The sequence below is a fragment of the Muscardinus avellanarius genome, assembly GCF_963383645.1.
Source record: "Muscardinus avellanarius genome assembly, chromosome: 17".
In the NCBI taxonomy this organism is placed as follows: Eukaryota; Metazoa; Chordata; class Mammalia; order Rodentia; family Gliridae; genus Muscardinus; species Muscardinus avellanarius.
Window position 1 is genome coordinate 4,072,033 of NC_137803.1, and position 15,718 is coordinate 4,087,750.

General features: G+C 46.4%; 1 protein-coding gene across 2 annotated transcripts in view; it reads left to right on the plus strand.

Moving 5' to 3' along the window:
- Positions 1–2,677: 2,677 nt before the first annotated feature.
- CYB5A (cytochrome b5 type A) overlaps positions 2,678–15,718 on the plus strand; it is a gene marked incomplete at both ends in the record, with an annotated part of 35,239 nt that continues 22,198 nt past the window's right edge. For both annotated transcript variants that reach the window (XM_080714799.1, XM_080714800.1), the window contains one exon: positions 2,678–2,806. In XM_080714799.1, the coding sequence (XP_080570925.1) occupies positions 2,678–2,806 (129 nt within the window). The remainder of the gene's footprint in view (positions 2,807–15,718) is intronic.

Here is a 15,718-nt window from a genome sequence, read left to right on the forward strand (position 1 = left end):
CCTCTCTACTACAGTTAAAACTTCCTGGAAGCCTCCAATTGAGTAAAAATTAAAGGTTAAAAGATACACAGAACTTTCTTGGAAATTGTTCCAACATTATTTTTGTTGGCCAATGTGAAATAATACATTAATATATATCAACTACAACTACTTAGCACTATAGTACAAATATTTTACATTCTTTTCTTAGCACTAGTTCTTAGAAATATTTCTGAACAACAAGGTTTTATACTTAGAAATGTTTGCTTGTAGCCAGGCATGGTGACAAACCTGTAATCTCAGTACTTGGGAGGCTGAAACAGAAGAATTGCAGGTTCAAGGCCAGCCCCAGGAACTTAGTGAGGCCCTCCACAACTAATGCCCCTGGGTTAAATTCCTAGCAACACACACACACACACACACACACACACACACACACACACACGAAATGTTTACTTGTAAGGAAAGAAGGAAAAGTAAATATTTTGGAATGCTTTGAGCAATGTTTTTTTTTTTTTTTTTTTCAGTTAGCACACATTGCTATGGACAGGGGTTAAGGGAACCAACAGTCACCAAGCAGCTGCATGAACAACCTCTTGTGAGTGTGTGTGTGTATGTGTGTGTGTGTGTGTGTGTGTGTGTGTGTGTTTAATTAACTATGATTGCTGAAAGGGCATAAATAAACGTATCAGAAGGCTTTGGGGGGAGAGGGAGGATCACTCCCGTTGACATTATATACACAGGCGAGAATGCCAGTGCCAATCCCAGTACCCTGTAGGGGGTGGGGAGGGGGCAGCGAAGCCCACCAGGTGCTGTGTGCATGCGTGCCACCATCACTGTGAACTACATTATGATGTGAGGCTATGATGCACCAATAAAAGAACAAGCCAGGCTTTTTAATATCCTGGAGTTCTTCTGAAATAGGTAGGAAACACAACAGCCTGTGCTAACGTTCCTCATGCCTTTACTCCTCAGACCAGTTCTTTCTCCCAGGCTTGGCTCTCCCAGATTCCTGGGAAATCTGTAAATCTTAAACAACAACAAAAAGTTATAATTACCTGTGTACTGTTAACAAAATAGATATGATATCTTGAGAAACTTGTAATTTAGAGGACCCTTCAGCACAAGATCAGCCTAAAGATCCTAGAGATGAGCAGACCACCACAAAGTAGTTTGTAATATAAACTTCCCCGTACCCAGCACTCACCACGTCTCCTTTAAAAGAAGGGTCATGAACGTCCAGGATACATCTGACTGTAGGTGACTCACATTCTCCCTTACATGTGTATTTCTTGCTTTCCTAAATAAATTTGTCTGTGTCTCTGACTGATGCTTGCTCACATTCTTTTCTCTTCCGTAAGCTGAGGACTCTGTCATTCCTAGTTGTATTTTTTTCTATCCACAACTGGGAACTCCTCTGGACCCTGTACATAATCAATCCTTCCTTCCTTGCCGAGGGCCAGATGTTAATACTTAACTTTGCTTCTAGAGTGGCCGAGGAGGGAAGGCCAAGGCCGGGAGTTCTTTTAGACTCCATTCCAAGTGCCGCTCATCATTTACGGCTTATCTTGAAAACAGGTGTGAGGCCAAACAGTTAAGAAAAAAGAGACCAATACAAGTCCTTGTCCTGTCTGTCACTGGTCAGCAGCAGAGAAGCTACTTAAGAGTCACAGAAGTAATTTGGATGCTTATATTTTTTATGGGAAAAAAAAGGTACCCGGATTGTTTCCTTGTGAAAGTAAGTTACCCCCCACCCCCACCCATAGAGGTCAGGGAAGCAAAATCAGCCAGGATTGTTGAGAGAAAACATTTGATTCACAGGGGTTAAGATGGAAATTTTTTTTTCTTTTTCATTTTTAAACGTCTGAGGCTTTCACTTCTGTGCCGGTTAACAGTTTAAGCTGTAAAATTTTTCTTTAAACATGTGTGAGGTTCTCTTTCACATCTTCTGTGCCTACTAACAGTTTCCTCACGACCTTTTATGGACTGGGAGCCTTGACTTGACTAGGAAACATCCCACGACTTTCTGCCCAGGGCTCTGAGCTCAGTATGGTGGTGCACCAGGACCAATGATACCTCTTTTTGCCCCTCAGTTTTTCTTTCTTGGTGTTGGGGATTGAACCTGAGGGGCAGTCTACCTTCCAGCTCCACCTCCGACTCTATTTTATTTTTAATTTTGAGATAGGGTCTCATTAAATTGCTGAGGCTGACCTTGAACCTTCGACCTTCAGGTCTCAGCTTTTCAGGGTACTGGGATTACATGCAGCGCTGCTCTGAGCTTCTCTCTAGTGTTGTAAAGTCTGCAGCATCACCTCCAGACCGGCTGGAGCCGCCCGAGTACCCTCCCGCTGCTTCTGCGCACGCGCAGAGAAGACCCGCCCTTCCCTTGGCACTCAGCCGCGGGTGGCTGTGAAGGGCACCTCCCTCAGCCAATCAACACCTGCGCTCCGGGTGGGGCACGCTCGGGCTCGGGGAGGGGGTCGTCAGAGGGTGTGGCTGCTTGAATGATGCTTATATTGGCCAATCCTCGCAGGTCTTGAGCCATCCGCCCTCCCCTTTCCGCCGAGCCTCCGCCCAGGCCTGGGCTAGGGACCCGGGCTGTCGGGGAATGTCCCGAGCGGAGGTGCCAGAGTTGCGCGCACTACTCTACCTGTCACGGCTGTGTGTGTGGGGCCTGGCGAGGCTCGATTAAACCGAGATGGCCGAGAAGTCGGACAAGGCTGTCAAGTACTACACCCTGGAAGAGATCCAGAAGCACAAAGACAGCAAAAGCACCTGGATCATCCTGCACCACAAGGTGTACGATCTGACCAAATTTTTGGAGGAGGTGAGTTGACACAGGGCGTCGGGATCGCGGCCTACGACTTGTGGCCCGCGGTGCCCCCGAGTCTGCCTTCCTGAGAGCCCTCTCAGCGACTGCACACCTGTGTTTGCACGCTTGAGTGTCCCCCTGGAGTTTGCTCCGGAAGTGTGTGCACCGTGTGAGCACACCTGGGAGCATTACCTTCCCCAGACTGCGCACCTGAGCCCGCGCCCCTGAGCGTGGCAATCCCTGGGTCTGTGTCCTGAGTGTGTGCACACCGGGGAGCGCTCCCCACGACTGCACCCCTTTGTCCGCACCCGAGTCTGTACATCTCTGTGAGCACACCCTGGAACACTCCCTTCCTGGCGACTGCACACCAACCTGAGTCTGCGCCCCTGAGTATGCATTCGTGAAAGCACACAGATGTGTGCGCACGTGGGAGCGCCCCAAAAGCATCCGCCAGCATCCCTGCCTAGTGAGCCATTTTAGCAGTTTGGGGAGTGCACTGGAACACTTGTGGGACGGTACAGGGTCCTAGAACAATATCCTACTTCCTAACGGAGGGCACAGTTAAAGACCCCTTTTATCTTTGAAATTGAATAGAAGGATCACCGTCCAGGGTAGAGGCCCACAACAGTGTTATTCCTGGAATGGACCAGCATGCTGGACATCACCCACCCCAAGAGATGCAGGATCCAGCCAGGGGACTCTGGGGTCTGACTAGGGGTGGAGTCGGAATCCCCTCTCCCCTGACTTGCAGATTCACCACCACCTTGTCCTCTGGGGAGGGCCTCAGTGATGGCTCACCTCCTCCAGTGGACTGGGCACAAGGGTCAGCCAACTTGAGACCCAGGGGCAGAGTGCGGTAGGGAGCCTGAGGGAGTGCCAGGGAGACTTGATCCTAGGGGGAAGAATTCCTCCAAGGTTCTTTGCATTAGAGTATATATTTTTAAAAATTTAAAACCAGGTTTATTATCAACACATATTTCATTAATAAGTGAAAGAAAACCGAAACAAAAACTGGCTTGAACGAAAGGCCGAGTGTAGAAGCCTGAGTAGTGTAATGCAGACTGGTTTCAGACTGATCAATACCTGGTTTCTCTGGGGCTTCCTATGGATGAGGCAGTGGCAGTGGCTTCAGCCTCACATCCTCTCAGATTTCACATTGTCAAGCTTACTTTCTGGTTTCTGTGAGTGCCCTGAAGTTCACTTTGATTGGATCAGGTTATTTCAACATCCCTAAGTCAACCCCACCGGCCAAGGCGATGCTGTTCTCTGACTTAGGCCTGAAATTTCGGCCCCAGGCCTGGGGTCAAGGGTAAAGCCTGCTTTCCACTCCTGGACAGAGACCAAAAGGGTGACGTGGATGCAAAAAGGGGGAGCAGGGAGGGAAGAGGAGGGGCAGACAGTTGAGTAGATTATTTTTGTTGTACAATCTTGGGGGTATTTCTAGCAATTGTCTTTACTACTTCTGGGTGTATTTTTTATCACTTTGGAGGGGTTTTTTGAATCACAACACTTTTCACCACTACCCCCAACACAATAAAGGAGAATGTTTAGTGATGACATAGTCACATAGTTTTTTGTTTGTTTGTTTGTTTGTTTTTTGAGTGGGGGGAGACAAAAATAGAGGTCTGGTTTTAGCTGGATTACAGTTTACATCAGGAGACTTATATTTTACAGAGAATATCCAAAGATTAAAAAAAAAAAGCCAAGAAACAAACCCCCAAAAGCTATTCTTTTAAAAAACTTGAAGTTAGCTGGGCATAGTGGCGCATGCTTGTAATCCCAACATCTGGGAGGCTGAGACAGGAGGATCCTGATCCAAGGACAGCCTCACAGCCTCAGCTACTACTTAGTGAGGCCCTTTGCAACTCAATGAGACCCTGTTTCAAAATAAAGAATAAAAAATAGGGCTGGGAGTGTTGTTCAGAGGTAGAATGCCCCTGGGTCCCATCCACAGTACTGCAATAAATAAATAAATAAATGCTTGGAGTTGATGTACTTGATGATTCTTGGTAAGATATTTCGCTCTTCTATTGCCAACTGGTAGAATGTCAGATATGATAAGAGTTCCCGTTTAGTTAGGGGTAATTTCAGCACGGAGTGAGGTCTGTCTGTCCTTGGACAGCTGAGTGCCAGAGTATGTTCACTATTATAGTTTCTGAACTGGCTGGCCTGCTTGAGGCCACGTGACTTGGAGTCTCCACGTGGGGGGGGGGTGTTCCTTCACAGATGTGGAATTCAGGCATTTAAAAAATATATACTTTTATTGGCGCGTTGTAATCTCACATCATTATGTAGGTCTGAGTGGTAGGGACATAAACACACACTGTAGTTCCCCCCGCCCACCGGGAAATTCAGGAATTTTAAGATAGAGTGTGTGCTTTGACTCTGTGCCTAGGACGGAGTGGTACTTACAGGAGACTGTTGAGGTATTTTATATTATTATGAAGCATTTACTATTTTTTCTTATTTATTTTATTTTATTTTTTTCCAGTCCTGGGGATGGAACCCAGGGGCATTCATTCTACTTCCCTCCCAGCTATACCCCCAGCCCTCTGTTATATTCTTTATTTTGATACAAGGTCTCACTGAGTTGCAAAGCACCTTACTAAGTCGCTGAGGCTGTTCGAGAATGAGGCCTCCAGAATGCTGGGATTACGCGAGTGCACCACCATGCCCGGCTTTTCTTACCGTCACCCCACTTGAGACCACTCTAATGTACTTTCTACCTTCTCCTGAAGCAGGGTCTTCCACCCTTGGTGCTGGTGACATTTTTTGGGCTGGATGATTCCTTGTTGCAAGGTCCATCCTAGTTACTGTAGCACACTGTGTAGTCTTCCTGCCTTCCCTCCCTCCAGGGTGACAACCAAAGCTGCCCCCAGATATTGCCAGATGCCCTTTGGGGTGCGCAGTGGCCCCCGGTTGAGAATTGCCGCCCTGAAATCCTTCACAACTGTCCCGGCTGAATCTCAGAAGGAGATAATAAGAGATGACCATCCAGATTTCCCGCAAGCCCTTCGCGTTTACATTTCGTTCTCAGGAGGCAGGAAGGGGGCTTGCACGACCTTTCTGAGCAAACCTGGAAGGAAGCGGTGGCAAGCTTAGTGGACAAGTCAGCGGAAAACAATCCCTCCATTCTTTTCGCGCAGTTGCTGTGAGCCTGGCTTTGAAAGCGGCTGGGGAGCAGTGCATCTCAAGTCAGAGGAGGAGGAAGGGGCTGAGCCCTGCAAAGCAGGCAGCAGGGATGGCACTTGTATTCTTGTGTGTCTGGAGGCGAGATGAGTGGTTTTGGGCCTGGGGTGGAGGGGTGGAGGGGTCCTCAGGAGGAACTGGGGCCGACTTTCTAGCTCTGCAAGCACTCTGCCTGTGTGTTCTAGGGTAGCGGGATGGGCCCAGACCCGGGCCCCTTCCTCCACAGGGCTTGCCTTCTCAGGACATTCAGAGTTCACCTTTTGTTGACGTGTTTTCCCATTGCCTTTATCTCTTACTTTCTGTGGCCTTTGCTGGCTTCACGCAGTGTCCTGGGTTTTGACTTCCTATCCCTGGCTGGCACAGCTGAGGCCTTTAGGCCTCTCTCTGGGCACACCAGGGTTCCCGGGTTCCCTGTCGGTACCTACTTGACGTATATTTACGCGCACGCACACATCCTCTCATTCAGAGACTCAGCCGGATGCTCTGTTGGGTAGTTTCTTCCGAGTGAGATGCCTCCGATGCTCATTATCTTATTACACCAGTTCTTTGCTTGTTTTTCTTTTTCTTTTTTCTTTTTGATACCGGGGATGGAACCCAGGGGTATTCTACCTCTGAGCTACACCCCCAATCCTGTTTTTTATTCTTTATTTTGACACAGGGCCTCACTAAGCTGAAGCTGTTCTCCAACCACGATCCTCCTGTCTCAGCCTCCCAAATGCTGGGATTACAAGCGCGCGCCACCACGCCCGTCTTATTGGAGCAGTTCTATTTAATCATATAACTAGCTTTAAAACAAAGGGACCGAGGCTGTCTCTCTCTTTCCTTACCTTGTCCTTTTCCCTTTCTCCCGCATTTAAGGGTTCCAGAAATGTCATGAAACATATAAACTAAAGAAAATTCTATCTTCCCGAGCTTATCTTCATATGGACTTATTTTATTTTTGGTCCTTCCTTCCCACAAAACCGCCTTCCAGTTGTACAGTCTTCAACTCCACGTAGTCTGAACAAACTTTCTCCTCACCGAGTGGATCTCTCTTCTGTCAGGATACCATGGGTTGGGATGTACGTCCACGTTGCTATTGGGCGCTCGTTGGGGTGTGATGCCAGATGGTCCTATTACCTACTCTCAGAGGCCTTATTTGTAAAGGGGGAGGATGAAGCGGGCAGACTCCATGTGGGTATTATAAGAATGAAAACCATGCTTGTTACACACAGACCACAGAGACCACAGCGGCAGGTGCTTTTTTTTTTTTTTTTTTTTTTAAATACACTTCTCCTGTAGCGGAGGTCAAGGTGTCAAGGTTCGGCTCCAGTTTTCTGCAGCATCATGATACAGTTGTGTGTCTTAAGTGCGTGTTTAGGTTAACAGGTGTAAATCTGGTGGGTGAAACCAGAGAATGTTTTAACAGTTATCTTTCTGGTCAGGAACACAGGTTGAAGTTTAATTGTTGTGCAATGTGGACTCTGAACTGAAATAAAGCTGTTTTGTTGTTTTAGGGGAGCAGCAGAAGCCTGAGAGAGAGGCTGAGCTTATTAGTAATGGTAGTCTAAAGAACAGCAGGTGTTTGGTGACTGTTTTCTACTTGTCCGCAGGCTTAGGAGCCATATTGCCTGCTTTGAACCAAAACATATTTTTGCAGTCCTAACTTTTAGTTTTTGAATTTATATGTGTTAAATTGAGTCTTGTCATATCTGATTATATTATTAGCCAGGTTAATGAGTAGAGAACTTTGAGGGACAATTATTTGAAATAAAAACTTGGACATTTAGGGCTAGGGAAAAAAAAAGGTTTGCATTTCCTTTCAATAGATATCTAACTTGTGAAATATATATTTCTCTAAAAATTAAGCAGGAAGAAAAAATAATATAAGACTTGAGACTGTTAAGTGTTATATGTTAAGTTTTTCTCACTTTCCATTATTATTATTATTATTATTATTATTAATTTATTTATTTTTTTAGGTACTGGGATGGAACCCAGGGGAATTCTACTTCTGAGCTATACTCCCAGCCCTATTTTTTATTCTGAGTTGCAGAGGGCCTCACTAAGCAGCTGAGGCCGTCCACAAACCGCGATCCTCCTGTCTCAAGCCTCCTAAATGCTGGGATTACAAGCGTGCGCCACCATGCCCGGCTCACTTTCCTTTATTATAAAAATGGGACCTTGTGTCTGTGGATCATTTTCGAACACTCCTGGGATTCTGCATCTGGCCACTGAGTGGTGAATATTCTTTGACAGCATTCTGCCTCACAAGAGCTGTTGGCTCTTGACCCACTTTGGCTTTTGGGGTTCTAAGCAAGTTTTGTTGCAGGAAGGTGGCTGTGTACATCGCATCCACGAAGGGCTCTGGGCGTGGGGAACAGTCTCTCTGAGGTCCAGGAAGAGAGGATGGGCAGTTAAGATCCATGACTTTCATTCTGGACAAACAGGACACATACCTTTACTCTTGACAGGGCTGCCATGCTTAGGGCTAAAATACTAACCGCCTTTGCTTTTCTTAAGGGAATTTGATGGTATTCTGATATTCATGCTACTACGAGTTGCTGTTGCTACACATGCCTTTGATAAATGCCAAAGGGAATGTTCTTACTTATTATTTACTATAAAAAAAACTTAGAAAATATGAAGTCCATGGAAGGAAAATGTTAAGAGATTGTTGGTAAGGGTGGCTTAGGCATTTTTGGGTAAACATATGCAAACCATATCCTCGAAGGTTACCTGAAGCATGTGAACCTGCTGGTCTCATATATTTCTACTCTTTTCTTTTCTCTTTATACCCTGCTGCTACTTTTGAGAAGAGGTTGAAGAGGCTACTTTGTTTTGAAACAGGAAGAAAAACTAATATAACACTTGAGACTGTTAACTTTTGCTTTTTGTTTATCTTTAAGGTGGATGAAAATTGTAAATAAGGAAGGAAAAACAGGTTATGCCAGCCAGCATGGGTAAATTGGGGAATAAATGATATACCAGTCTCTTACTTATTGTGGCTGTCTGTTCTCGAGGTCCTCCCAAACCAAGGGAGACAGACGTTAAGGTCTTTTGTTACTGGAATCTGAATAGTCCTGGTCTCACTTGACACTCATGGGAAAGTGTTGGGTTAGCGTCAAGAAAACCAGCCCCGGTCTTGGAGCTCCTGTGTAGCTGAACTTGGTCAACTCATTTTCCTCGCTCTGAAATGGAGGCTGTTCCGTCACCACCTCCACCTCAGGCCTGTGAGCACTGGGAGAAACCATGTGTGAGACAGCACTGGGAAAAGCATGCAGAGAAGGGGCATGCAAATGACTGCTTCTTTTTTAAAATTTTTTTTTGTTGGTGCACTGTATTCATACATCATAATGGGATAAAAACTTGTGTAGACATACATGCACACATCACCCAGTTAGCCCCTACCCGATCCCCACCCCGTTCCCTCCCCATCCCTCCTTCCCATGCTTGGCTTAGTGGTTGACATCTAATATTATAACAATATATCCAAAATTAACAATGATAATCTCACATAACAGATTAATTTGTCTGATATCAAGCTTTTGATCACTTAGAGATAACATTTCAATATTTCTTTTTGCTTTCTTTCTTACCAGAGGATTTTTTTTAAGGTGAAACTATTATACATTTTTTTGTTTCAGAAAAAATTCTGTCCTAACATGATATATGAACTCTAAATACCCAAAACAATCTCGAAACAGAACAAAGCTAGAAGATGTGCATTTTCTGATTTCAAACCTTATAAAGCGACATAACTGAAACACTGTAGTACTGCTATAAAGGCAGAGATATATATATATAATATATATATGCAGATATATATAGTATATACCAGTGAAGTAACATAAAAAGCCTAGAGATAAATTCTTCCATATATGGTCAAGTTATTTGGAAATGACTATATCTTGATTAACTAAAGTCCCCTTGGGAGAAAGGGTGTAGTTCTGCTCAAGTGCTTGCCTAGGATGAAGGAGGCCCTTGGTTTAGTCCCCTGCCATGCGGCACAGAATCTTACAAATTTTTATGAACTTATGTTTTGTTATGTGATACACCCAACATTTAGTTAGTAGAAACACATCTCAGGCATTACGTGTTCACCAGTAAAAGAAAGCATTAAAAAAACCCAAATATTCACCTGAAATATGATTTTCCAGGAATGTGTTGTATGCATAATGGAAAATCATCCCTTTTCTGGACCTTTTCAATATACAACTTTATGGTTTCGAGAAATAAGAACACAGGATCGTTGTAAGCAAGTGGATGATGTGGAAAAGTTCAAAGCTGCCTGGAATTCTGCTTCCCCAGAGGCAGCCACAGTGGGCAGGTCCGTGAGCTCTTGCCAGACAGCTGTGTGCACGCACACACTTGCTCCGGGATGTGTTTAACACATGTGGGAAGAGGCGCTCCATGCTAACCTGTGACCTGTTTTTTTTCCCCACTGAATGCCGAGGACGCCATTCCATTTTTTACATTTTAGTGATCTTGATTTGGCTGCTCCTGTCTTGCGCATTTTATCTGATTATCCATACAGAAAGTCATAGAATGTGGGATTCTCGGCTGTGCGTTACCCAGGTGTCCTGGGTGGTGGTCTTTGGACTACACCCAAGGGCTTGCTCACCCGTGGAGTTGCTTCCCTGGGCCTTCGTTCTCTTGGGAACTGAGAAACCTGCTTGTGACCTGATTTACCCATCTCTCCTCCTAAGTGACTTGGGAGTGTATTTTCGTCAGAAGGAAAATGTAGGGAGAAAAAGTTATCTTTAGCATGTCAGTTCTCTTAAGAGCTTAGTTGCAGTGAGTAATGCCTTGTATCTCCTAAGAGAAAAATCAGCCGTCAGTACTAGCTGTAGTCCATTTCCTTGTCTAAGAGTCCAAAGCCTTCAGAAAAGTGTTCCAGAGTGACTAGGATTCTAAATAGCAGCGGCTCAAAAACATTCCCTCCTTAATAAGCTATGTCGTTGTTTTCTATTTTCTTTGAGCTTTGTACACACTTCAGTGTTAATTAACTGGCGCTTTTTTTTTTTTTTTTTTTTTGTGGTACTGGGGTTCCTGGCAGCCCTTCTACCTCCGAGGTACACGCCAGCCTGATTTTTTTATTCTTTATTTTGAAACAGGGTCTTGTGGAGTTGCAGAGGCCCTCACCAAGTAGCTGAGGCTATCTGCAAACCACAATCTTCCTGTCTCAGCCTCCTAAAAGCTGGGATTACAAGCGTGCGCCACCACGCTCGGCTTCTTTTTTTAAAGGTAAGAAAACCCAGTACTTGGGAGGCTGAGACAGGAGGATCACAGATTTGTGGCCAGCCTCAGCTACCTAGTGAGGCCTTCCACAACTTAGTGACACCCTGTTTCAAAGTAAAGAGTAAAAAACAGGGCTGGGGATATAGGTTGAAGGTAGAATGCCCCTGAGTTCAATCCCTGGTACCATAAAATATACAAAAAAAAAAAAAAAAAAGTAAGAAAACGCAGCCCAGGGGCATCGGGAACTGGCTGAAGTCAGGCAGCCAGGAAGGCACACAGCCCAAGTTCTTTGCAGCTCCCTGGGCAGGCCAGGTGTGAGTCCTCTAGAGGTATGAAGACAGCTAGCTCAGCGTGGGGAGAGAGTGGTCCTTCTCTGGGCACGCTGTCATCCTTATTTGCTCTGAGGGTTTCTTCCCCCTTCTCAAGAGTTCTTTGTCAGGCACCAGGGAGAAAGCAAAGGAAGTGGAGATGCTGACATGGCACAAAAACAGCCCTGGGGACAGAGGAGGGGAGAGCTGCGCCTTTCTTCCCCTCTGCTTCCATTTTGCTCTGTGGCCTTCTAGAAGACGAAGGAAGCGGCCATTCCAATTTGCAACAGGAGCTTTTCAACAGAGAGCCCAGGTCTCTGTTCCTGGCACATGAGACCCTGCCCACCTGGCCTGGTCTGTAGCGTCCCGGTGGTTTCTATTCGGAAAGAGTGTCCACTACATCTTAGTATGGGATCCGGAAGTTGGAGATGGACACTCAGTTCAGCTGGCTGGGGAGTCTGGCTCTGCAGCGTGTCGGTAAATGGCCTCCGGTTAGGGAGAGCTGACATCTCTGGGTGATGGATGGATGTTCTGTGTGCATATCCATAGAATTATGTCTCTAGTCTGTCACACGTTTGTCAGGATGCCTGTCGTTTTAGGAACTGCCCTGGAGGACTGGTCCTACCTTCCGGTCTGATGAGGGGACCATGTCGATGGCCCCTCGGTGGCTCCAGCAAGTCTCCCGCCTGCCCCTGTCTGCAGCCCCCTTGGTTTCTTACTCCTTTGCCACTCGGTCACTCCGTAGTGACCATCTCTGCCTGGACTGGGACAGCAGGTGCCCTGACATCTCGCCTGGCTCTCCAGTAACTCCTGGGGGGCCCATGGAGGAAGCCCTTGGTGTTTCATCTCAGTGCCGGCCCTGTGAGCTTTCAGCTCAAGTCAAAGGTGCTATGGTTCCATTAAAGCTGTACTTTCTAGAAGAAAAGCAAAACCAAAAAAACCAAAAAAACAAAAACAAAAACAAAACCTTCACTGGAGAAACAGAGTGTCATTTCTCCACGCAGTCCCTGTCAATGGTTTCCCGTTACATTTGGAATAAAATCCTATCTCTTTGCCCTGGTTTAGGAAGCCTGGGTGATTGGGCCCTGCCTGCCTCTCCCACCTCAGATGGTAACAGGAGCCCTTGCCCACCACGCCTGCCTCTCTCTGTTTCTCAAACCAGCCAAGCTAGTTTCTGCATAAAGCCCTTGATCCAGTTTCCTCTTCGCCACCCTTGTCAGGCTGGCCCTGTGCGCGACCCGGTGCTTTGGGCAGCTCTCAGCGCCGCCTCTCTACAGCAAGGAGAGTGTTCCGTCGGGTCTCTCTCAGTGGGCTCTGCAGCTTGCCTGGTTGGTGTGCTCGCAGGCTCTGTGGCTGTTCTCCTCGCAGCCCTGCATGGCTCCTGTATTGGAAGAGGCTTCAAAACGTATTAATGTTCCAATTTTATTTATTTATTTATTTATTTATTTATTTATTTATTTATTTATTTATTTATTTTGGTGGTACTGGGGTTCCTGGAAGCCCTTCTACCTCCGGGATACACTCCCACGGGCTACACTCCCAGACCTATTTTATATTTTTTTAATTTGGAAACAGGGTCTCTTAAGCCAGCGCGGCTGGCTCCGAACCAGCGCGATCCTCCTGTCTCCGCCTCCCAAGCGTGGGGATTACAAGCGTGCGCCACCACGCCCGGCAAGATTTCCAATTTAAAATATATCTTTCGTAGTGAAGAAAGCCAGGAGCTATTGGGGGGGGGGCAGCAGATGTCACTGTAGATATAAATTAGCAAAGGAATAGAAGAAGCCTAGGACCTTTTTACATTTCTGAAGAGAAGCAAACTTCCTCAAGGTGTGAGGAAATCCCAGATTCCAGATAAGCAACTTAACACATCTCTGGAGTGTAACAAAGATATGGGGTCTGTGCTGGAGACAGAGCTGCCCCCCCATCTGGCTGGGGGTGAAGACAGAGCGGGTTACCTGGGTTAGAGATAGGGCAGGATATCTACATATCAAAGGACCTGCTGCAGATCTGGTCAGGCTGACTATAAGAATACTCTGCATCCAGGGAATTTTGGTGAATTCTTTCGAACCACTGTAACTAGCTTCTGTATTTCTATCTTTTTAATAAACTTCTTTAAATCTTCAGCAAGAGTCCAGGCTATTGCATATCTATCCTTAGCTCAGGACAAGAACCCACGGTTTTTGTGTTTTTTGTGTTTTGAGAGAAATTGTGTCCAGGAGCCTAACAGGGGTTCCTGGGGGCAGTTTCCAAAACCGTAACAAACCATAACAGCTCCCAGGGCAGCTTAGCGAGTTGTCCCTGTGTGGTGGCCTTGGAGAGGCCCGGGGAGGAATCTAGACCCAGCCCTTCTCCACCCCGGCTGTGGCTCCTTTTCCCTTCCTTTACACCTGCAGCACGTGCTGGGATCAGTCCGCCATGATCTCTAATTACTCATAGATGTTTGCTGGAATCCTGTCCCCACGGATTCAGACTCACCACCAACAGGACTTGGTTATGAGAACATGGATGATGACTGTACCAATATTGGGAAAAGGTTTCAAAATGTATTAATGTGCCAGTACTGGGAAAGATTTCCAATTTAAAAAAATATATTGTTTGTAGTGAAGAAAGCCAGGGGCTGTTGGGAGAAGGCTGGTAGATTTCTCCATGGATAATTAGCAAAAGAATAGAAGGAGCCCAGGGTCTTTTTTACATTTCTGAAGAGAGGCAGAGTTCCTCAGGGATGGGAGGAAATCCCAGATCCCAGATAGTGTAACAAAAGGTGTGGGGGTCTGTGCCCGAGGAAGGGCTACCCACCCCAGTTCAGAGGGGGTGGATCAGGCTGGGATGGAGACAGATACCTGGGCTAGGGCAGCATATCTACATATCAAAGGACCTGCCACAGACTTGGTCAGGATAAGAACACTCAGCATGCAGGGACTTTTGGTGAATTTGCTCAAATCACCCCCCTGTGCCATTTCTGAATGGCATGGGGCTTTAACTGTCTTCTGTATTTCTATCTTTTTAATAAACTTCTTTAAATCTTCAGCAAGAGTCCGGGATGATGTGTATTTACCATTGGCTCAGGACAAGAACCTGCGCTTTTTATCTTTGGTTTTGTTGGGGGAACTATTTCTCCCCTCACATACACCGCAACATATTTCACCGTAACAGTCACAAGATCACAGGGTGAGGACCGCGGGTCCGACACTGAGCCAGACCCTGTGCAGGAAGGTAGGCCAGAGCTGAGGGTGGAGGGGGCACTTCATAGGCATCTCCCATCTCCCTGCACGTGGCCACCTGCCGTCCGCCAGTCATTATAGCTGCTCTACAGCAAGCCCACTGCATCTGCTTCTGGGCCTTCATGACACCTGTTTTCTTTTTTTTTCCTTTTCTTCTTCTTTTTTTTTTTTTTACTGCAGATGGAACCCAGGGGCATTCTACCTTTGAGCTACAGCCCCAGCCCTATTTTTTTATTCTTTATTTAATTAATTTATTTTTGGTGGTACTGGGGTTCCTGGAAACCCTTCTACCTCTGGGCTACACTCCCAGACACCTATTTTTTATATTTTTATTTGGAAACAGGGTCTCTTAAGCCAGAGAGGCTGGTTTCGAACCTGCGCAATCCTCCTGTTTCCGCCTCCCGAGCGCAGGGATTACAAGCATGCGCCACCATGCCCGGCTTATTCTTTATTTTAAAACAGGGTCGCACTGAGTTGTAAAGGGCCTCCCTAAGTAGTAGCTGAGGCTGTCCTCGATCTGCGATCCTCCTGTCTGAGCCTCCCAAAGCTGGGATTACAAGCGTGCACCACCACGCCCAGCTGTGACACCTGTTTCCTTGCCCACCTGGTAAATTCCTGCCGGCCCATCCTCTGCTCCTTCTCCTGTGGCACAGCTTCTCTATTCTGTGGATATACATATAGAATATATATCCTGTATTCTGTGGCAAGGCTTCTATACCTGGTACTTACTATGCTCGGCCATTACTTGTTGGTTTCTTTACTGGACTCACTCCTCAGGGTGTGGCTGTGACTTTCCCATTTTGTTGACCACAGAGATTGGCACTGCACCGGGCAGATGTTTGAGTGAGTGAATGGGCCTTGTAAGCCCGCTTCCATTCGTAGCATAGACAAGCCTCGTGTTGAGTTTCATTCTAGGTCTTCAAATTGCAATGGAGAGAAGTAAACCAGGGCATGCTTGTGAGGTAGTCGTGAGAAGGGAGTCCATGCTC